This window comes from Myxocyprinus asiaticus, chromosome 43 (genome assembly GCF_019703515.2).
Source record: "Myxocyprinus asiaticus isolate MX2 ecotype Aquarium Trade chromosome 43, UBuf_Myxa_2, whole genome shotgun sequence".
Classification (NCBI taxonomy): Eukaryota; Metazoa; Chordata; class Actinopteri; order Cypriniformes; family Catostomidae; genus Myxocyprinus; species Myxocyprinus asiaticus.
In genome coordinates, this window is record NC_059386.1 from 32,402,573 (window position 1) to 32,426,825 (window position 24,253).

General features: G+C 36.4%; 3 protein-coding genes across 4 annotated transcripts in view; 2 read left to right on the forward strand and 1 right to left on the reverse strand.

Annotated features, from left to right (window-relative positions):
* The window catches only part of LOC127433863 (electrogenic sodium bicarbonate cotransporter 4-like), a 41,012-nt gene extending 40,023 nt beyond the window's left edge, over positions 1-989 (forward strand). Inside the window, exon 26 of the mRNA XM_051686153.1 lies at positions 52-989. Coding sequence (XP_051542113.1) covers positions 52-53 — 2 coding nt within the window. The 3' untranslated portion in view covers positions 54-989. The remainder of the gene's footprint in view (positions 1-51) is intronic.
* Positions 990-2,227: 1,238 nt separating this feature from the next.
* On the forward strand, positions 2,228-14,666 carry LOC127433567 (vacuolar protein sorting-associated protein 37B-like). Of its 2 annotated transcripts, none has more exons than XM_051685609.1 (4): positions 2,228-2,429; positions 7,773-7,944; positions 10,766-10,836; positions 12,093-14,661. In XM_051685609.1, the coding sequence occupies exons 1-4, from the start codon at positions 2,316-2,318 to the stop codon at positions 12,468-12,470; spliced, it is 735 nt and encodes a 244-aa protein (XP_051541569.1). In that variant the 5' UTR covers positions 2,228-2,315; the 3' UTR covers positions 12,471-14,661. The 2 variants fall into 2 exon arrangements, with proteins under 2 accessions (XP_051541569.1, XP_051541568.1); XM_051685608.1 differs by lacking the exon at positions 2,228-2,429 and adding an exon at positions 4,619-5,794 and having other exon boundaries at positions 12,093-14,666.
* Positions 14,667-14,706: 40 nt separating this feature from the next.
* On the reverse strand, positions 14,707-23,718 carry LOC127433566 (tubulin alpha chain, testis-specific-like). The gene is made up of 6 exons (XM_051685607.1): positions 23,599-23,718; positions 23,149-23,371; positions 18,254-18,402; positions 17,994-18,146; positions 15,611-16,138; positions 14,707-15,013 (listed from the first exon to the last, which is right to left on the reverse strand). The coding sequence occupies exons 1-6, from the start codon at positions 23,599-23,601 to the stop codon at positions 14,720-14,722; spliced, it is 1,350 nt and encodes a 449-aa protein (XP_051541567.1). The 5' UTR covers positions 23,602-23,718; the 3' UTR covers positions 14,707-14,719.
* Positions 23,719-24,253: the final 535 nt, after the last annotated feature.

Genomic DNA, 24,253 nt, shown 5'->3' on the forward strand with positions numbered 1-24,253 from the left:
ACCCTTGTATGTTTTGTGTTCTTTTCATTCTTCAATATTTGTTTTAAGCAGAAGCTTCACCCTTATTCCACCTGCAGCTATAGTGGGTTTGATGCAGACGACAGATTCAACAAACTGAAGCGTCTACATGATACCTAAAGTACTCCAAAATCAGTGGATCCAACAACATTAACACTCACTGAAACCGACACTAACCATGTTTGTCCATGCACTTCTAATGGCATATAATCTGAGTCACAACACACAGATGTATGATATTTATATGTACATTACTGACGCAGCAACTGACGCACATTTCCAAACCCACATTGACCATATTGGAGGCGTGTCATTTAAACCTTGGATTTCTCTCAAAATTCTTCTGTTTGAGCTGTGCCAGTTTGGCATGCAAACTGCCAAGCTCATGCACACAGAACATTTGTTTGAGTCAACAAAAGAATACATGGACAAAAAGGATTCACGTACAGTATGTACATTATGTTTTAGACACAGTAAGATTGATTCAATTGTTTTGGAAACTCTGCTAAGTGAGGACCTGGAAAGAAAAATATTTTTTAAAAATTAGAAGTGGAAGAGGATTGAATTAAGTTTATGATTTCACTATCATATTGTATAAATATATTTGCATTGTATGATATTAAATATACATTTCATAGAATCTAGAGCAACACAAGCGCAATTGAATTGAGTTATTGTTAGAAAAAAAAGTGTATCTAGCTGGTAGAATTGATTTGAACTAAACTTTTATTGAATTAAAAATTTAAAAATATCCCAGTTTGATTTTCGATATAGATTGAGTTATTTGAGTTATAATTATTATATATTTAAAAATCAGATACGTGGAATTCAGAAATGTTGAATTTTTTGTTAGACAGTCATAAAGCAGTCTTTGTCAATATGTCCATGAGTACAATACACAGGTTTTGTTTCATTGAGATTCTGTTTGTTCATTTGTGTTTTGTTCATATAAAGAAAGAAAGAGGGCTGAATATGATGTTTATATTCTCATGTCAGTTTTGATTCTATCAGTCATTAGATGGTACACTGTATTACTGTTGATACTCTGACTCATTGTACAATGGTAACATCATAGTACTTTTTTTGTAAGGGTGGCCACCACATCATCAATATAGAAATTAAAATTACACAAGGCTTAATTTAATTCATTTACAGTGATTTTACAGCAGTAACAAAAACTGTGGAATTTTGATGGAAACTGCTAACCATTGATTCAATAATAAAGATTAAATAATATTATCCTCCAATATTTATATATACATATAGGGAATATGTATTAACATACAGTAAATAATAATTAATTCTATGTATTATTTCTATTGATTTATATATCAATATCCAATATTTACACATACAAATAAGGAATAAAGTTTAATAATATGAATAATATATTAATACAAATTTATTTAAATAATATAAATAAATGAATGCAAATTAGTGAAAAAAATAATTTTGGCAGAAAGAAGCTTACTATGGAGTCAATAGAAAAGGTTAGACAAATTATATACAGTACTTTGTCTTAAATAAGGTTACAAACACTAAAATCCTATTTAAGTATATGTGTGAATTTCATTTCACAATAGAATGTGATTTAAAAAGAAACAAATAAACATTTATATAATTTAAATCATATATGAATATCCTCATATATATATATATATATATATATATATATATATATATATATATATATATATATATATATATAAACACACACACATATAATAAATAATGTGTATTAACATAAATAATACATTGATACAAATTAATTTGAATGATTTCTATTTATTATTTCTGCTGATTTATATATCATTTAATATTTATATATACACATAAGGAATTAATTTATATTAATATAAATACATTAAGACAAATTAATATTTAATAACCAATTATATAAAAATGTTCTTAAAATAACATAAAAACACTAAAGTCCTATTTAAGTAGACTTTCCTTGTAAGTTTTACAGCAGAATTTCTGATTTACAAAAAAAGACACAACTAAACATTTATATCACATATATATTCATATCCTTCAATATTATATATTCATACAAGAAACAATGTATATTATTACAAATAATTATTTTACTATTATATCTGCATGAGTGAAAGTAAATAGATCGTTAAAAATAGATCTGTGATATATGAATGGCCTCTTGACGTCGCACAAACGTCCATGTGCGTGACGTCACGTCCATTTACTCACGCTGATTTAACGGGCATTACTCGACTTCCGGTCGAGGAACAAACATAAGAGGCTTCTTGCGGTAGCAGAGAGACACAATAACAAACGCCATGGGAGAAATGTCCGGCTTTCAGAACAGATTTAACTCTTATTCCACCGCACAGCTGAACGAACTGCTGGAGGACGATGACAAGCTCCGGGAAATTGTCCGGGAAATGCATGAGGTGGGTGTTCGGATACATGTCAGCCATGAAAGACTCATTTATATCCGGAATTGTAAACAGAATTTCCATCTCACCATTGACAGTGGGTGTGGAACAGTGACAGGTGTCTGGGGTTTGAAGATTTCACTGTTTTCATGAGAATCCCTTGTGTTTTATGTGACTTTGTTTTTATATGAAATAATAAGCATTTAACGTTTGACTGTAACTATTGATTTATTAGAAAGTGTTGTAGAAAGAGACTGGGTAGGAACGTATAATAGTGCAATACTTCATAATGGGTTAAATTTTAATCTTGTGCTCCTATATAATAAAGATAAAATGGTGTAAATGTGCATGTACTGTAGTGTATTGTTTTACCCCTCTAGAAACACTTTGTTTTAAAAAGCGATGAATTGGACATATGTGGGCTTTGTTTGTATTGTTATTTATTTATCATTTATACATAATTTTATTCGTTTAGAAAAACGTGCATTGTTTGACAATTATTGTTTCATTTGTTTGGAGAGGCTTTGGGACACTAGGGGACAATTTTGCACACTAGGATAAATTATTTTTGTAATGTTATACATTTTGACTGCACTTTTTGTCATTTTATTCTTTATTTGTTTCAGTCTGTTGTTGATAACACTTTACAGTAAGGTTCCATTTGTTAACATTAGTTAACATGAAACAATAAACAAAACTTTTACAGCATTAGAGGTCGACTGATATATTGGTTTTGCCGATTAATCGGCACCGATAACAGATTTCTTGAACTATCGGTTATCGGCAAAAATCCACACTGATAAGTTTTTCCCCGTTGCGTCCGGTGCTGGAGCGGCTGGGTTGGGTCCGCTGTCATTATAAAGTAAGAGAGCGGCCTCTAGAGGTGAAATAAAAATCATTTCACTGTTGCCTTGTGGTGTTTGTTTTGACATGTGAGACTACATTCTGCATGTAGAGGAACACTTAAGATGCATATTTAAAACATCAACAACAAAAATGTATGTATACAGTACACATTGTCATATTTTGAAGTAATTAATTTGTTGACTAGATGCTGCATTAGTAGAGAACAGCAGTATGCTTGCCGACAAGGCCGAGAGGACGCTAACGTTAAAGCTAACCTCATGCGGTTAGAACATTGTGAGAAAAATACAGGCAAGTCCTACCCAAATGTTTAAATGTCACGATTGTTACAATCTATTACCATCTATTTGCGTTAGTTTATATCCAGCTGGTCACGTATATGCATTCGTTAGCCAGCTAAGTTGCATATTTGAAGCTAGTGACGTCAGAAAGAAAATTAATGTCTTCATGCAGCCCAGAGAAACGTATAAACCAGAAATGCATCTGATTTCAATTAAAACATTTTATCCTCACAGTATTACGATGATTTCAGATCGATCACATTCTTGAGCTAATAAAGGCTTGACACAGTGCAACAAATACAGTTTAACAGAAAGCAGGTGTCTCGATATGCTTTTAAAGTTATTTTTAATTAGACACATCATCTAAAAAAACAGCGCTGCTGCATGAGATGCTGAATAAACAAAAACAAAAGGAAACAGATGTTCGTCTAGCGTGTGTTTACATAGAAAAATAAATGGATGGTTGCAAAAGCGTTCGGTGTGAACCGCCCCTTACAGTTGGTGGAGGTCTTTGGCCGTTGCGTCTTGCTCTCTTATAAGCGTTTCTCAGATTAAGCAACGAGTTGTTTAAATGCTTTGTCAGGAAAGATGTTCAACTTGGAAATGTGTGTCTCGAGATCCTCGCTTTCGGTTCCAGTCTGTTGTGTTCCATCTGTTTGAACAGCCCCTGACCTGGGCTCATAGTCTGTGCCGCTTCACTACCGAGTTCAGTCAAATATCACTGCTATCTGTGAAAATTGCTGTGGTGTTGGGGATATGGTCGAGCGTTCGTCCGGAGAGAGAAAGAGGTAAGGGTGCACACACCTGATTGCTATAAGGTCTAACACCTGTTTCTGATTGCAGTAAGCACTGGGGAGAGCGATATAAGGAGGAACCACGCCAGAGGCGATGAGAGAGTCACGCTTCAACCGCCGAAGTTGTTTGTTTATGTGGATGCTGAAAAGTTATTCTTGAGTTATGTTTTATTAAAGACCAACCTTCTAAGTTGAATCCTCCTGTTAACCGTTTCCTCCTTTCACCCCACAAGGAACTCCTTTACACTGGTGATGAATCCCGGGATTAGAGGAAATATATGCCGGCATGGAGTCCTCACTGTGGGCGGAAGTAATCAAGTCCCTTGCCAGTATGCATCATGTTCAACATCAGGCCCTGCTTGAGCTGCGCCAGGACCAGGATCGCCGATTCCAGGAGGTGCTCCAGTCTCAAGCAAAGGACCGGCACGCGATCCGGAGCTTACTGCACCAGGAGAAAGCCTTGGCCGCGATCCCGGATACAGCGGCCCCCATGCTTCTGGTCGCCCTCATGAAAATGGGGGCAGAAGATGATCCTGAGGCATTCTTGGACCTGTTTGAGAGGATGACTGAGATCTGGAGCTGGCTGCATACTCAGTGGGCGGCCAGACTCATCCCACTGTTGTCCAGGGAAGCCCAGCTCACGGCACAACAACTACCGGCAGCGAGTATCCTGGTGAACGACGATCTGAGGTAGACCATCCTGCAGCAGGTCGGGCACAGCCCTGAACAGCACCAACAACACTTCTGTTCGATGAAGATGGATGTGCGTGTCCACCCATTTGCCTTCACTCAACAGCTCCAGGAAGTGGCTGAGGACTGCGACGCCAAGGGAGTCATCGATTTTGTGGTGCTGGATCAGCTTATCCTTCGTCTGCCGAAAGGAACGGCGGAGTGGGTCCAGTGCCACCGCCCGGCGTCACTGGAGGAGGGCATCCAACTGGCTGAGGACCATATGTTGACGTATCAGAGGGCGGAAGAGCCCTCCAACTCTCTCTCCCCTCCCTCTCTCTTTCCCCCTCCTCTCACTCTGTCCCTTTGTTACAGCCAATTCTGTTTTCCCGGAGGCGTGGAAATGTACCACCGAAGCCGGCTCCCCGTTCACGGGGGATTTCCCTGCTGCCGATGTCTTTATGTCGATATCTTTTTGCTCTCCCCCTCAGGTGATTGAACCCGCTGACACGGGTGCGGCCGTAACACCTGGGCCAGCCTGCTGGAGTTGCGGGGAACCTGGGCATTTCCAGGACCAATGCCCAGTTATGCAGCTGGGAACATTGATCCAGGTCCCCAACACTCCACGGGCTGCCCCCGATCGAGCCGGAGCATACAGAATACCGTGAGCGTCAAGGGGAGTACACATCATGCCTTGGTGGATACTGGCTGCAATCAGACCACTAAACAGCAATGTTTGGTTCAAGACGAAGCTTTGGGCACAAGTAAAAGGGTGAGGTTTGTGCATGGGGATATTCACAATGATCATGTGGTGACACTCGTTAAACTTCGGGGGGCAAAAGCATAGAGTGGAGACTGCGGTTAGTTCCCACCTCACCCATCCACTAATTTTGGGAACTAATTGACCAGAATTTAAAACTCTATTAAAGGAAATATGTGTGGATGGGTCCTGTGAGAAAATTACTAGATGTGAAATGTGTGATGTCTTGGCAGGGGAGGCAGTGCCGGGGCGGTCTTCGTCAGCTCCACGTCAGGATGACATAAGGGAGGGGGAGGGTTCGGCCCCTCCTGTCCTTAGAGTATTTCCCGAAGGGGACTTCCCTCTGGAGCAGTCAAGAGACAAAACCCTTAGGCATGCCCTTGACCAAGTGTAAGTTATTGATGGTCAGCAGCTCCAGCCAGACATCGCACTTTCATATCCGTATTTTGCTATTATAAAAGAGCGGTTGTATCGAGTGACGCTCAGACAATAGAGGATTCAACCCAATTATTAATACCACGGAGCCGTCTGGAAATGTTATTCCAGATGGCTCATCATAATCCGATGGCGGGTCACTTACAGCAGGAAAAGACACTGAACTGACTAATAGCCCATTTCTATTGGTCGGGCATTCACGGGGATGTTCTTAGGTGGTGTGTGGCATGCCGTGAATTTCAGCTGGTGAATCCGCCGGCCATCCCAAGAGCACCGTTGCGCCCCCTTCTGACAATCAAGGTCCCCTTCAAAAGAATTGGCATGGACCTCGTTGGGCCATTAGAGCAGATGGCACGTGGACACCGCTTTGTTTTGGTTCTGTGGACTATGCAACGCGATATCTGGAAGCAGTGCCTCTGTGCAGAATCTCGGCGTGTAATGTTGCGGAGGCACTCTTCAGAATAATCTCCCCAGTGCGGATTCCGAAATAAATCCTCACTGATCAGGGCATGACATTTATGTCACGGACACTCCACGAACTATATGAATTGTTGGGTATTAAATCGATTCGCACCAGTGTTTACCACCCACAGACAGATGGGATTTTGGGTATACCACTGAAACAGGAAATCTTTAAAAACACCTTCAGAGCTTAAAGGGTTCATGTTAATTTCTGCCTGTGTTAATAAATTTTAACTTTTAAAGTTGAATATGTTACCATTTGTTAATGCATTATGAATTAACATTAATATATTTATATATATAAATGGTGTTCTTTGTAAGTTCATGATACCTAATGCATTATGCAATGTTAACAAAATGAACATTATTGTAAAGTGTTACCCAATTTTTTAATTAAACTTGTTTTTTCCCCCTTTGTTCATTTATCATTACATTTTAGGATATTTAAAACATAACTTTTTATATCTATTTTTCTTTATTTGTTATGCCTGTAAAGCACTTTCAGTCACTATGGTGTTTGAAATATGCTAAATAAATCTTGCCTTGTTTTATAATAAAAAGGTTACACTTTACAATAAGATTCCATACTAACATTAGTTAATGCATTAGGTGTCATGAGCTAATCATGCAGCATTTATTAGTCTTTGTTAATGTTAGTTAATGAAAATACAATTGTTCATTGTTGGTTTATAGTGCATATAGTGCAACTAATGTTAACATATGCTGCTTTTGATTTACAGCATTTATTCATCTTAATGTTCATTTCAACATATAGTAATAGATTTTTAAAAAGTTTTGTTCATTGTTAGTTCATGTTAACTAATATTGTTAACAAATGGAACCTTATTGTAGTGTTACCATTAAAAAAATAAATAAATAAATAAAAAACATTTTAAGTTGTGTAAGCAGAACTCAGTTTGCATTGGTTTCCTTTAATTATCTTGGTGTGGTCAGGATGAGTCAAAGCTGACACAAGAACATGTGTGCATGTTAACTGAAGCTTTCTTTAGTAAAGTTGTATGCCTGATGATTTCCATAAAAGAGCAGAAGAGTCTGTTTCCTCACATTTTGATTCCTGTTATTGTGGTCACAGATGCAAGAAATGCAACAGAATAAAGAGCTGACGATTGCCAGTAATCGTAGTCTGGCAGAGCAGAACCTCGGCCTGCAGCCCGAACTCGACCACCAGAAGATTCAGCTGACCAAACGCTACAGCTGTTTACAAGAGCTCCACGAGGCCTATCAGCTCCGCAAGTCCACGCTAGGTGAGATGTAAACTTTAACCATGACCCTGTTATTACACAATCGATTAGGCATAAATAAATAGGTTTATTATTTAGTCAATTCAAACTATTGAAAATATTCCAGTAGAGGTGGGAAAATAAAGGAGAACAGTGTTCTGTAATCCAAACTTTTTTTGTCTTTCTTCTTTGGCAAACATCCCGGTGAACCGGTTTGGTCACGTACTGTAGCGCCTCTTTTCTATTTGCTAAGTTACACCATCTAGACCAGCAAGCGGCCCGCATTATGATATCATCATCAGAAATAAATTTATCAGCAACCTATCAAATCTGTGAAGTGTTCATCTTCGTGAGGATTTACGCTAGTTCTCTACATTGATGAATCACGTTAGATAGGGAATTCAACTGCAAGAGAATGTTACAAATAAATAAAAAAACATGAAATATTTTTGTGCATGTCTGATGTTATGAGAGCGGTGGTCAATCACACAGTACATGTGCGCTCAGGCGCAGCCTGTCAGTCAAACATGCGCACTTGTAATCGTCTCACTTGAGTTAATCAACATGCTGCGAATCTGTCCAACCTCTTCAATAGCTATTCAGAGATATGTACTCGTCATGACAACAGTATTTAAAGGACAAAATTAAAAAAATTCCTGCAGTGACGCCGTTGATACGCTTTCACGCAATGTTTTTTAGTGATCTAAATATCTAAGTGATCTTAGATAACAGATTTGTATTAGATTTGCACTACATATGTGTAAGTGTGTATGTACACTACCGGCCAAAAGTTTTGAAACACTTGACTGAGATGTTTCTCATGATCTTAAAAATCTTTTGATCTGAAGTTTTATGCTTAAATGTTTGAAATTAGTTTTGTAGACAAAAATATAATTGTGCCAACATATTAATTTATTTAATTACAAAACGAACATTTTATTTTAAAAAAAAATATATATTTTTTTGAAATGGATGACTTGGCCCGAATAATTAAGAACAGCAGCCACTAAGTGCCCAGCATATAGATGGGAACTCCTTCAATACTGTTTAAAAAGCATCCCAGGGTGATACCTCAAGAAGTTGGTTGAGAAAATGTCAAGAGTACATGTCTGCAAATTCTAGGCAAAGGGTGACTACTTTGAAGATGCTAAAATATAACACAGTTTTGATTTATTTTCGATTGTTTAGTCACAACATAATTCCCATAGTTCCATTTATGTTGTTCCATAGTTGTGATGACTTTGCTATTATTCTAAAATGTGGAAAAAAATTAAAAATAAAGAATGAGTAAGTGACCCTAAACTTTTGAACGGTAGTGTATGATCATACAAATTAAGAGTGCGGCCCTCGAGGGTACAGGGATCCAGTTTTGCAGCCCCTAACCTTTCCGAAGTTGAATAGCCCTGATCTAGACACTTATGTGCTTGGTTCACATCTCTTTGTAGTTTGTATCATGCTCAGTATTTATCCAGTGTTCTCCATACATTTAGAAACCTTGTATTTGGTCTTATCACATTTTATCCCTTGACAACTAGATGAAGTAAACGGAACTGCGCAAAGGTTTATTTATAAAGTGTATTTATCATGGTCAGTAGGGTACAGCAGATAGACCACGGTTACTCTGATAAAAAAAAAAAAAAGGAGACCTGAACAACTACAAAGAGAAATTCAACACTCATGTATTAACATTAGAAAGCACAAAGTTTTTCTTACTACTTCACAATGCAGGGAGTGTTTTCAGTTTCTAAACCTGCTGCCTTTATGGGTTGGTTTATTTGGTTGCCATCAGAGACAGTGTACAATGACAGTAGTGTTTTTATAAAAGAAATGCAAAATGTTACTGCTTACAGCAGGGTCTCAGATTTCTGCTGTCACGTGAGTAGGACAGACTCAAATACAGTTATAAACAGTTTATGATGATTTCTTTGTTTGGACAGTGAGCCCATTAGAGTCAATATATATGTTTAGAGTGACGTATTACTCATACTGTTTATACGGTATGTATTGTACACTGCAAAATATGTTAATGTGAAAAGTATGCAAATTTAATGTATGCTTTGAATACCTGTTTGTGCTACTACATATGCACAACTTTCAGTGTGAAGAATGAACCAGACATGATATAAACCCTGATTTTTAATATCCTTTGTGTCAAATGAAATTAATTAGTTACAAAGTAATTAGTTACTGTAATATAAATACTTATTAGTCAAAAGCATTACATTTTAAATTCTTGTAATCAGATTACAGTTACTGACTTGAAGTACATTACTTGTGCTAAAGTTTTATGTATAATACATTTAAAATATTAAATCATATGAACGTCTGTTAGTGTTCCTATGAGAGGTGAAGGGTGTGCGACAATGAGGAGGAAATATACCAGTAGACATTTTGAATTTGAGTGGAATTCCAAACACTTTTGTAGGAAAAGTGATTTAGAAAGTAACTTTCTAGTAATGTGATTACTTTTTAAATGAAATAATCAGTAAAATAATCTGATTACATTTTTTAGAAAAGTAATGGTAATTTGTAGTGGATTACTTATTGAGTAATTTAGCCAACATTGGATTGGACTGCAAAACATGAAGACTTTTCAACAACTTTTTACTGCGCTGTTAGCAGTACATTAGTATTTCATTCATAACATTTCTAGGATTTCAAAATTGTTTTAATGCCTGATAAAGGTCACAGGACCAAAACGTTGTAATAAATACTGATTGTTTTTTGTGAGCTATGGTAGTGTGTAGGGTTTTTCTTTTTAATGGCATTTTAAAATTAACAGATGAGATTTTAATATTTCAGTTGTTTTATATTTAATCATATTTTAAATTGGATCATCTTTCAGGAAGCAGTTCACTGGACACGTTGCTGGCTCTTTTGCAAACTGAGGGAGCCAAGATTGAGGAAGAAACAGAGGTAACTAAACCAAATTCTTAAAAAGCAAACAAAACAAAAAACTGTATTTTTAGAAATGCAAGATATCAGCTTAAAGGAATGTTTGGGGTTCAATGCAGGTTAAGATGAATCAACAGCATTTCTGGCATAATGTTAATTACCACAAAAATTATATTTAACCCGTAAAAATAAATAAAATAAAAATTCACAGTGAGGCACTTACAATGGAAGTGAATAGTGCAAGTCCATATTCTATAATTATAGTCACAAGACATAAACATTTTGCATGTTAACATGATTTCAGTATGATAAAATCACTTATTACATTGCTGCCTGGAATAATCTATTCTGATTGGTCAGTGGTGCCATCTAGCAGTCTGATATTTCTCTGTAACCACCGCACATTGACGTATCAGACCGCTCATCCAGGTATCTGAGCCATCTTTCCTGCTTGTCGCATCACTCTGCAATCTCTACAAGTAAGCTAATAATATAATTTGAACTCAAATCAATGTTTCATGCCCATCTATTTGTTAATTTGGCAAGTAGTCTTGTAATGGCTGAATAATGAGTCAGACGGTCATTTTCACAAAATAAATACCAACAGAACGACGCAAACCAGAGGTGGATTTTAGCGGTTCAGCCATTTCTTCTCAAATTACATAACTTCAACGTAAATCAATAATATATTTTTCATGTATTTTTATTTGGTTAGTAGCCATGTAATAAGCGGGATATTGTAAAGTCAGCCAGTTGTTATCACACAATAAACCCCTTCAGGGTGATACAAAACCCCTCTGCTTCGCGTCGGGGTCCTAATCACCCTGTTGGGGTTTATTGTGCGATAACAACCAGATGACTTTACATTATCCCTTACATACCCTATCTGTGTGAAATTATATCCAATAACGGAATTACTTAGGTTTTTGTTGTAATATTGGATACAACTTCACACAGAAAAGGTTAGTAAGCGATTTCATCACATTAAAATCATTTTAACACGCATATTGTTTATGTCTTTTGGCTATATTTTTGAAACTGTGTATTTGACTGTTTATGGACTGGCTCCATTCACTTTCATTGTAAGTGCCTCACTGTAACTTCTTTTAATAAAAGACAAAAGGATGAGTTACAGTATTTTTTTTGTGTGTGGAAATCAACGTTATGCCAAAAATGCTGTCGACTGAGCTGAACTTGTATTGAACCCGGAACATTTCTTAACACACCAGTCATTGAAGCTTGTGCAATGTCCAAAGATCCTCCTTTATGTTTTGTAGAACATGGCCGATTCGTTCTTGGATGGAACTTTATCTCTGGATAGCTTTATCGATGACTACCAGAGCAAGAGAAAACTGGCCCATCTGAGGCGTGTGAAGATTGATAAGCTACAGGAGACAGTGTTAAAAGATGTTCAGGTTCCTCTGGGCTCCTCTAATGGTTCTTCACAACCTCAGGAAACCTCCAGCTCCTCCACACCCTTCCAAGGCCTTTCTAATGGTTCTCCAGCCCATGTAAAAGCTACACCAATATCTCAGCCATTGCCTTTGTCCTACCCCTTGCCAAATATGGAACCATCATATTCATGTCCGTTCCCACCACTCCCTCAAGGACCCGGCTCTGGTCTTCCCCCAAGGGCGGGTTTTATAATGCAATGAATTTCTGCTCACTAAACCTTTTCATTAGAATGTGAAACGTTTTTTTTTTTTTTCATTAGATGCACTTTGATCTGATACAGGTTTGGGTTCTTGACCTATTTGCTGGCCCACACGGAATATGAACTTACAGTCTTCTGCAAAACGCCTGTAATTCTCAAAGTTCACAACACTGTCTACAACTTGTGTTTGCTTATTTAATAGTTTGGCCAATTTGATCATGCCTTCAGCTATCAATAAGAGTAGTACTCTCTACTCTAACACATTTTGCCATAATTAAAGGTGAATTGTGTAATATTTTGAGATGTTAAATAATTTCTCCTATCTTAGTTAATATGCAGAGACTATAAGTAAGCCATTCGTAGGTTGATTTCCCTAAAAAGTGTAGTCACTTTGGCTGTTTGTTTGAGCATCTCTACCAACCTGATGTAACAATGTTGACTAAACCAGTGGTGTGAGTTTGGGGCGGGGCTATCAGTTTGTCTAACCAATATCAGGTGGGAGGCGTTCTGGAAACCAGTTTGAAAAAAAATATTTTTTCAATTCCATTTGGTGAGGCTTGTGTTGCGGAAATTACTCGCTTCACTTTAGTAAACCCAAAAATTAAACTTCTCTTATCATTTACTCATCCTCATGCCATCCCAGATGTGTATGACTGTCTTCTGCAGAACACAAACAAAGCTTTTTCAGATGTGAAAGTGGAGATTTATAGCAAAAAAGACTTAAATATTGATCTGTTTCTCACCCACACCTATCATATTGTTTTTGAAGATATGGATTTAACCACTGGAGTCTTATGGATTACTTTTATGCTGCTTTTTGGACCTTCAGATTTCTGGCCACCATTCATTTGCAATGTACAGACCTACAGAGCTGAGATATTCTTCTAAAAATCTTTGTTTGCGTTCAACAGAAGAAAGAAAGTCATACACATCTGGGATGGCATATGGGTGAGTAAATGATGAGACAATTTTCATTTTCTAGTAAACTATCCCTTTAAATAATTTTTGCAAATTCTCCATCATAATCAAAGCAGAAAATGTGGTAAAAGTGTGCAGGTTCCATCTGGGCTTGCCAATTTGTTTGTTTTTATAACATAAATATGCAGTTTAACTTTAATATCCGTTTCAGATTATGAAGATAACTTTATAATTTTACAAATTTAAGACATCAAAACCTTTCATTTAAAAACAGTATTGTAAATAACTTAAATTACAAAATGGGGGGGTATTGCATGTCTCTTTAAAAATGCCTATATTTGATCGAAAATTATAGCAAAACAGATGTGATCTTGGAAAAAAAAAAAAAAAAGATGGAAATGGTTCATATGCACATTTAAGACTGAGAACTTACTGTGTAATTTTGTATTTGTGTGGAATCCTTCCTTTTGTCATTCAAATGATAATAAGGCTTTATTGATATTTTGGATTTCTGTATTAAAACTAACCAGCAACCAAAGATGCACTCCATCTTTTCCATGAACACTCCATAAAGGCTGTTTACTCTGGAAGTTTTTGGGACTAAAACCTTAATTGTTTTGTTTTAATGTAAACATTCATTGTTTAACTGTACCTGTGGCATTAACAGACCAGCCTGACAAATAGCTCTCCTATGGTAAACCTTTCTTAGTTATAATCAGACTTGTTATCCAATCCTTCACTGTTTTCTTTGGAAAAACAACTACAACATTAAATATTAGAAGATATTAATATTAAAATAATTTGGATGCTGTTTACAACATTTCCAACATGTTAAGTCATCTATTTTGGCATTTTATTTCTTTGTTGGAATCTGTCTTTGCAGAAAAGTGCAGGTACTTTGATGTAAAACTGTTGTCATGCTGGGCTGTGACAATTCTTGTGCATGTTTTATAAGAAGGATGTTATTATGCAAGTTTGCAAAGTTAGGAAATCAATTACACTGCTGTAAGTAAGGGTAAAAAAAAAAATCAAATGTGCCTTGCAATGAAAAAAACAAGTGACATTTATTGAAGAAGAAAGCATTTAATCATGCTTAACTTTGTTCGAAGCCATCAACATCTTTTTGTTACTGACGAAAATTATTTTGAACAACTGTTTAATCTATAGTGTAGTATCCTGTAACACTCCTTATGTAATGTATATTGTAATTGTTTGATTAGTGGTTATTAGTGTCTAGATTTTTTAAATGCTGATTAATAAATGCCTAAAACACTTCTAAAAGCAAGTCAACATTTGTTGCTATATTCTGAACATTTAAGAGTAAAAGTGTATTTATTCCTCTCCCTCCTCTGCTTCTCCATCGAGAGAGTCGACTCCGACCTCTTCGTAATCTTTCTCAAGAGCGGCCAAATCTTCACGAGCCTCGGCAAACTCACCCTCTTCCATACCTTCTCCGACATACCAGTGCACAAAGGCTCTCTTTGCATACATTAGATCAAACTTGTGATCCAGACGGGCCCAGGCCTCAGCAATGGCTGTGGTGTTGCTCAACATGCATACTGCTCTTTGAACTTTGGCTAGATCGCCTCCTGGAACCACAGTTGGCGGCTGATAGTTGATACCAACCTGATTAAGGTAAAAAAGAAAGTAATTTAGTGAATGTGGCAACATGCTGACATACAGTGACCCTAAAATTATTTGGACTCTTAAGCCACAATAAAATGAAAATTAATGTCATAGCATTAGATATCATGATTTTGTACTTATTTTGTTTTATAATTTAAACCAAACTTTGTTTTGTGAAATGTTTTGCTTGAAAAGTGTGCTTATGCTATCTTTCTTTAAAATAACTGTCACTTTGGTTGATATTTTGTGTTGAATGTAATGACAATCAGACATTTGGAAGTGTGGCTTAAAGGAATATTCCGGGTTCAATACGAGTTAAGTAATTGTGTCACTGTAACCCAGATTTCTGCTATTATTATTATTTTTTAAGAAAAGGGGGGACACGTCTAAATACATTTTTAAACAAATGCTGTCGATTGAGCTTAACTTGTATTGAACCCGGAATATTCAAGCGTCCAAATACTTTGAGGCCAATGTACAATTCAATGCATACTAGAGAATTAATTAAAAGAGATCATAAATAGCTATCTTAAGATTTAATGCTAAGATAAATCAGGATTTTTGAGTTAAAAAAAAAAAAATCCCAAAAAGACTAACTTTGAACCCCGTAGGACACCAGTCAACAAACTGAATGGTCCTCTTGGTCTTTATGCTTCCGATGGCAGCATTGACATCTTTAGGAACCACATCTCCACGATACAGCATACAGCAGGCCATGTACTTTCCATGCCGGGGATCACACTTCACCATCTGATTGGCTGGCTCGAAGCAGGCGTTGGTGATCTCGGCAACAGACAGCTGCTCGTGGTAGGCTTTCTCAGCGGAGATTACTGGGGCATAGGTGACCAGAGGAAAGTGGATGCGAGGGTAAGGCACCAGGTTGGTCTGGAACTCCGTCAGGTCAACGTTGAGAGCTCCATCAAAGCGTAGGGAGGCTGTGATCGATGACACGATCTGGCCAATGAGACGGTTGAGGTTGGTGTATGTGGGACGCTCTATGTCCAGGTTACGGCGGCAAATATCATAGATGGCCTCGTTGTCCACCATGAAAGCACAGTCAGAGTGCTCAAGGGTGGTGTGTGTGGTCAGAATGGAATTGTAGGGCTCTACCACGGCGGTGGAAACCTGAAGAAAGATCACAACAACACTGAAGCAACAGAAAATTGTTAGTTATACGTGCAACTATTCATGAACTAGAACCTCCAAAGTCTCTATAGCTATGTTTCCATCCAAGTTGCGAATTTATGTGAAAAATCTGAATATCATGAAAAAAAAATTAGCAAATAAAGCAGTTTCCATTCCATTTGTTTAAGAGAACAAAATCGTCACTTCTGGAGAAATTAGCGAAAATAGAAATGAAAAGTGAGTTGAAGCCACTGTGGCTCTTTTAATAATTTGTAATGTAATAATGTAAATGACAGTATGCATGCACCGAAATTTTGGCCACAGAAAATGGCATAAAATGATGTTTTTGGTCAAAATAGAAAATAGCCCAAAAATGTCAACCAAAACCTTTGCTTTAATATCTGGTATGAAACACTGACAAAGAAAATACAGCATTTATGCGGAATGAACTTGGTTTAATTACATTTAATGTAAACAGCGGCTGACTTATGATATATTGACAATTAAAAAGGTCGTGCTAACAGCTGAGATACACGCACCTGTGTATATACACAGTATGTGTGTGGTGTGCCCATCATGGAGAAATCCACACGAACAAGCGCAACAGCATAAAAGAACTCATGGAAGTTCATGAATGCATACTGTGTTATGCTTTCAGTTAGTTTTTACATTTCCTAGTTGCACATTAAAGTCCACATGCCCAGAAGTGAAGCGATCGCTCTCTTGGTTATTACCACATTAATAAGAGTTTCCCATGCTCGTGACAAGGCTGGGAGGCTGTTTTGTATGACACAACACTAAATGCAGTGCTCAAATATTGCCACCTACTGTTCAAGGTGCTCTACATCAGTGATGTCTAACACACCTGCGGTCTCATGAATACCCGCAAATTCAAACTTATCATCGTAAACTGGATCAATGAGTGACGCTGTCACAGAGAAACCCAGCAAAAAGTCAGTTTTTACATCTACAGAATTGTGCAATATTAAAAAATATTATCCAAAGTTTTCAAAGTAGTTTGAGCCTAAATTTTATGGTAGGATAATGTATATTTTCTAAGTGTAATCACTTACAAAAATTATATATATTATGTATAATACATATATTATAATAATGTTAAGTAATGTAATATAATATTTAGAATTTGTTTAATTAAATTAAATAATTATTTTCGGTTTTCGGATCAGTGTGTCCATGATTTTCCATTTCGGCCAAGAATTTTCACAACATTATTTTGATGACAGGCTTTGGCTACGGCATTTCAGAAAAATCAGAGCAACATTTGAGATGCTATGCGATGATATTGATGATATTCTCTCTATTCACATGGCAAAGTCACATGACTTTTTTAATGCACGTCTACAGTATATTCCAATATAAATTCTAGAGGAATATACTGGGTAAATGTGTATCCATATTATCCATAAGTTTATGCACGTTTTCTTATTGAATAATTTTTTTCTCCATTTTAAGTAAGCGTATACATTTTTTATATGTGCATTCCCCAATTATGTATTATGAGCGATTTTTGTGCATTATCCCAAAACTTATGATATTCTGGTCCCTAGATACGGTCCATCCTTTAATGTATGCCTATGGAATTTTTTTTGCTGTTTTATTGTTTGCCAGGTGAAAATCATAAATCTGATTGCTAAGAAAAAAGTAATAGCACACATCTCCTCAAAAACCCATGCAATTCGAGGTATCATTCTCGTTCGTAACACAAACAGTGTGGGTCAAGTTACGTGACAAATTTTAATAATTAGGGCTATGGGTTTGTTTAAATGTTGCCTTTAAAATAGACCAATTATTTAAACCCCGCTTACTTATTTAAGTTAAAGGAACATTATAGTACCTGAGGTGCAGGGTAAATGGCAAACTCAAGCTTTGATTTCTTGCCATAGTCAACGGACAACCTCTCCATCAACAGTGAAGCAAAGCCTGAACCAGTTCCACCACCAAAGCTGTGAAAGATGAGGAACCCCTGGAGTCCAGTGCACTGATCGCACTTCAAGAAAGACAATCACAAATATTATTGATTCATAGCTAAAAACACAATTGTGAGTTATGAAAGAAAATGAGTACAACTTAATACTGCTAAGAAAAACATCTTACCAATTTGCGAACACGGTCAAGTACCAGGTCAACAATTTCCTTGCCAATGGTGTAATGGCCTCTGGCATAGTTGTTGGCAGCATCTTCCTTCCCGGTTATAAGCTGCTCTGGATGAAACAACTGCCTGTATGTTCCCGTGCGAACTTCATCTAAACAGAATAAAACTAATTCATTCACTTAACAGCAAATGTAGGCACTATTACATTTTTTTGGTCAACATGAAATGGCATTCACAACCAATTTTACTTTAATGTGACACTTCAGGGTGAAACAGGATTTTCAAAAATGTTATCCCTCTGTAATGGATTGGATCGTTAAAAGTCAGAGTGGCTCAAAAGAATGAAGCAGGACCTGAATGTGGTTTTGCCATCAATTGCTGAGGACTACTCCCCTCCTGAAACACCACTGGCACCCACTTTAAGGAGGCTTTTTGACCAGGACACAGAGGCTGAATGTCAAGTTCACCCCCAGGAGTATGTTATTTCCTAAAGGTAACACTTCTGGGTTTTTTTTTCGTTTTTTTATTTATTATTATTATTATTATTGTTATTAGGTATTATTGCCATTACCATTGTTACATTAACTGCCATTACATTACTGGATTACAACTGGCAAGACTTAAGAAAGGCTGCTTTACCTACAACAGTAGACTAAAAAGCTGTTCGCCTATTGGTTAACTTACCATCTTTACACTTGCAAAGGTGCAAAGATGCAGAGACGGGCCACTTCTATTAAAATTAATGGGAGAAAGTTGAATGCCAAACGGTCAACGGATGTAGACAAGGAAGTCCCACCTTACAGGTAAAAGAGCCAATCACTGGAGCTAGACAAGCTGGGAAAATCAAATTTTTTAGTGTAATCTGAGTTAAAGAAGGACAATTTATGAAACCAGTGTTGTCAGATTTTACTGCTGATTTGAAATATGTTCTTTGTTCGTAATCTTGACCAACCGCTTTGGAGATTTTGGTCATTCCTCATTCAAGTGGATAGGAGCTGCTCTTGTATGCTGCTTGTTTACATAGAAAAATAGCTACCCAGCCTGCTCAAGAGTGTTTTAAAGATGGCTGCCATGTGGACAAACTTGCTAAAGACTTTGAAAGGTGGCACAGAAGCTGGATCTGAAATGGCATATAGGTGTATTTACACAGACTGTTTAATGCTACTCAGAGGGGGCATAAATGAATTTATATAGCAATTACAATTGCATAAATAGTGTTCTGAGACTAATATTTTAAATATAAAATTATTAATGTAGAAATATTAAATGAATAAAAAATATGAAATTATACTTTTAAATATGAAACTAAATTATGAAATGTACAGTATGCTCTATCGTAACGACAACCAAGCTTAAGGCTGCTCTGATGCTACATTTAATTTGTGTAGAACCAAAGCAGCATCAGAACTGCCTTTGATAATATAAGGACTAAGGTGGGTCAGAACAGGCATAATTTAGTCTGGCTTTTATGTGGAATTTTAACCAGGCACAAAGCAGCTTTAACTCAGCTGTAAAAAGACTCCTTAAAACCAATAGCTTGCGAGGCCTAGGTTACATCAGCCAAAAAGAAAAGGCTGAATTTGGAATCAAATACTTCCACACTACTCTCACACTGCCATTTAAAATAGTAAAAATAATAAGAGTAGTATGGTAGTATCAATATTTAAGTCCTTTTTTACTATAAATTCTCCTCCCTGCCCAGTAGCTGGCGATATGCTCAAAGAATGTGAATTGCCAAAAACAAAAGGATGTGAAAGTGGAGATTTATAGTAAAAAAAAGGATATAAATATCGATCTGTTTCTCAACCCACACCTGTCATAGAGTTTCTGAAGATATGGATTAAACCACTGGAGTCTTAAGGCCCAAATATACTTCATATGAAATCGAAGAATGAACGGGTATGACGTCAACTAGAACAAAATATGGCCAAAAAGACTGTTTGTGTGTTCGTTTCGGTGGTTCATAACAGCTCGCCTGGGAAAACTTCTAACCGACTGCTAAACACCTTACTGCCATTGGTCCACATTATTATTAGGTGTGACCTGGAGCTCCACCTACCTTGACTCCGACAGCTCATTCTGTTTATGTTGTTCAGTCAGTCTAAATCAGTCAAAAAAAACATACCGGCGTGTATCGTTATTAGTGAGCTGGTGCATATTTACCTACATCTGTACGATCGTTCATGCAGAGAAATTTTCCGAGACCATGTCATGCGATTTTTTTGTTTTGTTTAATTAGTCTACAAAAGGAATCAAATCTACTCAAATACTCTCGTGTGCCATCTGCAGTGAAAGCCATTTACACATCTGTGTTTGGCATCCAAAGTAAGATATGCCTATCATTATTCTTTTGTCTGTATTCTCTACATTAACACTTTTATACGCTCATCTTTGCAGCAGTATCAGTGTCATCATAAATTACAATAACAGAGTGTAATCGCCGCATATTATGGCCACGTATAGCGTGTTAGCGCATTAGCGCCATGAATTTAAAATGTAAACCAGACTAATTAAACATTTTCTACAGCATATGTTACTTAAAATCATCAGCGAGTGGTGAAAACAACTCCTTTTACTGACCTCATGTGAATTATACTCATAGAATGAAGCATAAAGTCATTGATAACACATTTTATAGTTACATTATTTAAGGTTTTACATGTATCGTCCTCATATTTAAATGCTCCTGTAAACGCCTCCCACAGTGGTCTGGCGGGTGTCTGAATGTTTGCAAACAGTATACCGTTGCTCGGCTGTTTATAACTTCTTTTTACCTCTGAATGAATAAGAACTTCTCCGGGAGTATATCGAGGCCTTTGTGGATTACTTTTATGCTGTGTTTGTGCTTTTTGGAGTTTCAAATTTCTGGCCACCATTCATTTGCACTGTATGGACCTACAGAGCTGAGATATTCTTCTAAAAATCTTTGTTTGTGTTCAGCAGAATTAAGTCATACACATCTGGGATGACATTTTTGGGTGAACTATTGCTTAAGTTTTGTTAAAGTTATTACATTTTGATAAAAGATTATGAAGAATACAAATTATTTCTTTGGAATAATGTGCACTGATGATAGTTCACAATAAAACCAGGAACGAGTATTATCAATTTTGATTTCATGTTGCCATTGTAACTCGTTCCGCCAAAATACCATCGTTACAACATTTATTACAATGAAACTGTGTGATGTAAAACCTAATATTAGCTAAAACTGTCATATATATATATATATATATATATATATATATATATATTATGACAGTTTTAGCTAATATTAGGTAATACAATGTTATATATATATATATATATATATATATATTAGGGATGTGCGCTACGACTAATTTGACTGTCGTTTAAACGGAAGTTTTGTAACCGACTAGTCTAAAGAGAAACCAACCTTCAGAAAACGGTAAAAAAATAAAAAAAATAAATGTATGCGACCCATTTAAAATACTTAATCTATTCCAAATCCGATGCTAAATTCTCCTGAAAAGGGGCATTTACCTGCGACGTGCTCGCCTTGAATTATGATCATTGTACATTAAATATAGAACATGACATGCATTCACTGAATCAACATTAGCGAATATTTAATAGACATATTTACTGAAAACAATTGAATGAATAGTGCAGGATCAATGGAACAACCATTAAAAGCCTGTAAAAGTCACCAAGTAAAAGTTACTTAACATATTAAAACAGTCAGGACATTGTTGAAAATAATTAACAGGTCTATGAGAGAGAAAAAAATGCGCTGAAAAGTTGCGCGTATTTCACGCCGTGCAGTCGTACATTAACCATTGATCTAATATGACAGCTGTTCGGTAAAGAACGTCAACCAATAAGTTACGATGTAAAATAATAATAATAAAAAAAGTAGCTATAGGATAGAAAAAATAGGCCTGTGATGTAGCCTGCATTAAACCTAATGTATTCTAAACATGACGTGCACACAGAATAAAAGATAGTTTAACCCATTAAGCAGTCGGCACCTCGTTGAAAATAGCCTTCTTAATCATCAGATTTAAAAAATTGCATACCTAGTCTAAAACAGTTATTTTCTAGGCTACTTACTCAAAAGCATACATTTTTTGATGAGTAAAATTAACCCGTCGACATGGTCTGGTGAAAGACGGGACTTGACTCACCTGTGGCGGCTATCCTGCACTTGAAAAAGCCCACTCAGCGGAAAAATAACATCCAAGCATGCACAGATTTAAAGAAGACTCAAATGTGAAAACATCCATAGGGACTTTCAAACATTTGGAAAGCCGATTCTCGCACCACCGAAGTGATTTCCTAACTACTTTGCTGAGTTTGCTTGTCTAGCGAGAGGACATCTTCCTGCGCGCGCCGCGAGTGAAAGCGGGAAGACGCACGTGCAGCCTGAGGTGAAATTAAACTCTGTATCTGCTCCAGATATCCTCTTTTTTTAAATTATATTTGTATTATTAATTCTATTTAAAATATGTAACATTAATATGGCAGTAATTTAAGTGCAGCCTCTGTAAAAATATAAAGCCAAATGTAAATGTGTAAAAATTATGATCAGTTTAATGGGGGGAAATATTAACCGACTAGTAATTCCAGCGTCGACTAGCAGCATCAGAACCGTTTAGTCGACTAGTCTCGCACACATATATATATATATATATATATATATATATATATATATATATATATATATATATATATATATATATATATATATATATATTAAACATATCAAATATTTTCAAATCATGTTACACTGTTTGATTGAGACCCCATACTCAGTATGGTTTTACAATACAATAAACTGTTGTGAGTAACTGTGGCACTTTGGCGGAAACCATATGAATACCATGGTACATTTGTGTTAGGGTCTCTCTCTGTAATGGTATACATGCATGCTGACCAACAACAGTAGGTTCAAGATCCACGAACACAGCTCTGGGAACATGTTTCCCTGCGCCGGTCTCGCTGAAGAAGGTGTTGAAGGACTCGTCGCCCCCTCCGGTGGTTTTATCGCTGGGCATGTGCCCGTCCGGCTGTATGCCGTGCTCGAGACAGTACAGCTCCCAGCACGCGTTACCGATCTGAACTCCCGCCTGACCCACGTGAATGGAAATACACTCGCGCTGGAGAAAAAAAGTTATTAAATAAAATATATTAAAATTAGCAGCAAAAACGTGTCAAAACATGTCAATTTTTTGCTCATTTAAGTATTAAACATCACAGTACTGGTAATATGAAACTTAATACGTTATTACCACGTTACAGAGCGAAAAGCTCAAAACTACCGTTGGTCGGCTAACAGCAACAAAGAATAGTTTAAATAGTTTTTGATAGCAACACATTTTCTTACCATTCTTACGAATAGTGTAAATATCTTTGGTGTGATAACTTCGTGTTCACTGAAATACAAATTGGTTAATATCAATTTATAATTTTTTTAAATTTGTCTGCGTACACCTCTGCGTTCAACCGCCAATTTCGTTTTTTGAAATAAATGAGAGCGCAATACAACGATTTTTATATGAATAATCTGTTTGATCCCGCCCACTTTGTCATGTATTGGCTTATTTAAGATACTAATTATCATATAAATGTCAGTCACTTGTTGGGGGATTACTATTGGACCATATATCAAATATTTAAATGTCAGCCTGACGTTAGAGACGTTATGGGCGAGATAAAGAGTTTTTAAATGTAAATAATACATAAATACGGCTAGTCCAGGCAAATAAAACGAATCAATTCATTATCTTCCTATATCAACTATATTATAGTGAAATACATTTAATTAAATAAATAAATTAGATAACCGTTAAATTGGTTATCAAATTGACAAGTTACTTAGATAGATAGATAGCTAGCTAGATAAAACAACAGAACAGAACGGTTTTCATATTAGCAAACTATAGTTTTGGCAAGTCGTTTTGGACATCTACTTTGTGCATGACGAAAGTAATTTTCTAACAATTATTTACAGACAGATTGTTTCACTTTTAAGTGACTAT

Excerpts from the sequence above, each read along its gene's own strand:
- LOC127433567 (XM_051685608.1), top strand. The coding sequence starts at position 5,600 with ATGCCCAGTTATGCAGCTGGGAACATTGATCCAGGTCCCCAACACTCC. Across the intron at positions 7,945-10,765 it reads GCTCCGCAAGTCCACGCTAG|GAAGCAGTTCACTGGACACG; the intron begins GTGAGATGTAAA and ends ATCATCTTTCAG. Across the intron at positions 10,837-12,092 it reads AGATTGAGGAAGAAACAGAG|AACATGGCCGATTCGTTCTT; the intron begins GTAACTAAACCA and ends TATGTTTTGTAG.
- LOC127433566 (XM_051685607.1), bottom strand. Across the intron at positions 18,147-18,253 it reads TTGACCGTGTTCGCAAATTG|TGCGATCAGTGCACTGGACT; the intron begins GTAAGATGTTTT and ends TCTTTCTTGAAG. Across the intron at positions 15,014-15,610 it reads GGTGTCCTACGGGGTTCAAA|GTTGGTATCAACTATCAGCC; the intron begins GTTAGTCTTTTT and ends TACCTTAATCAG.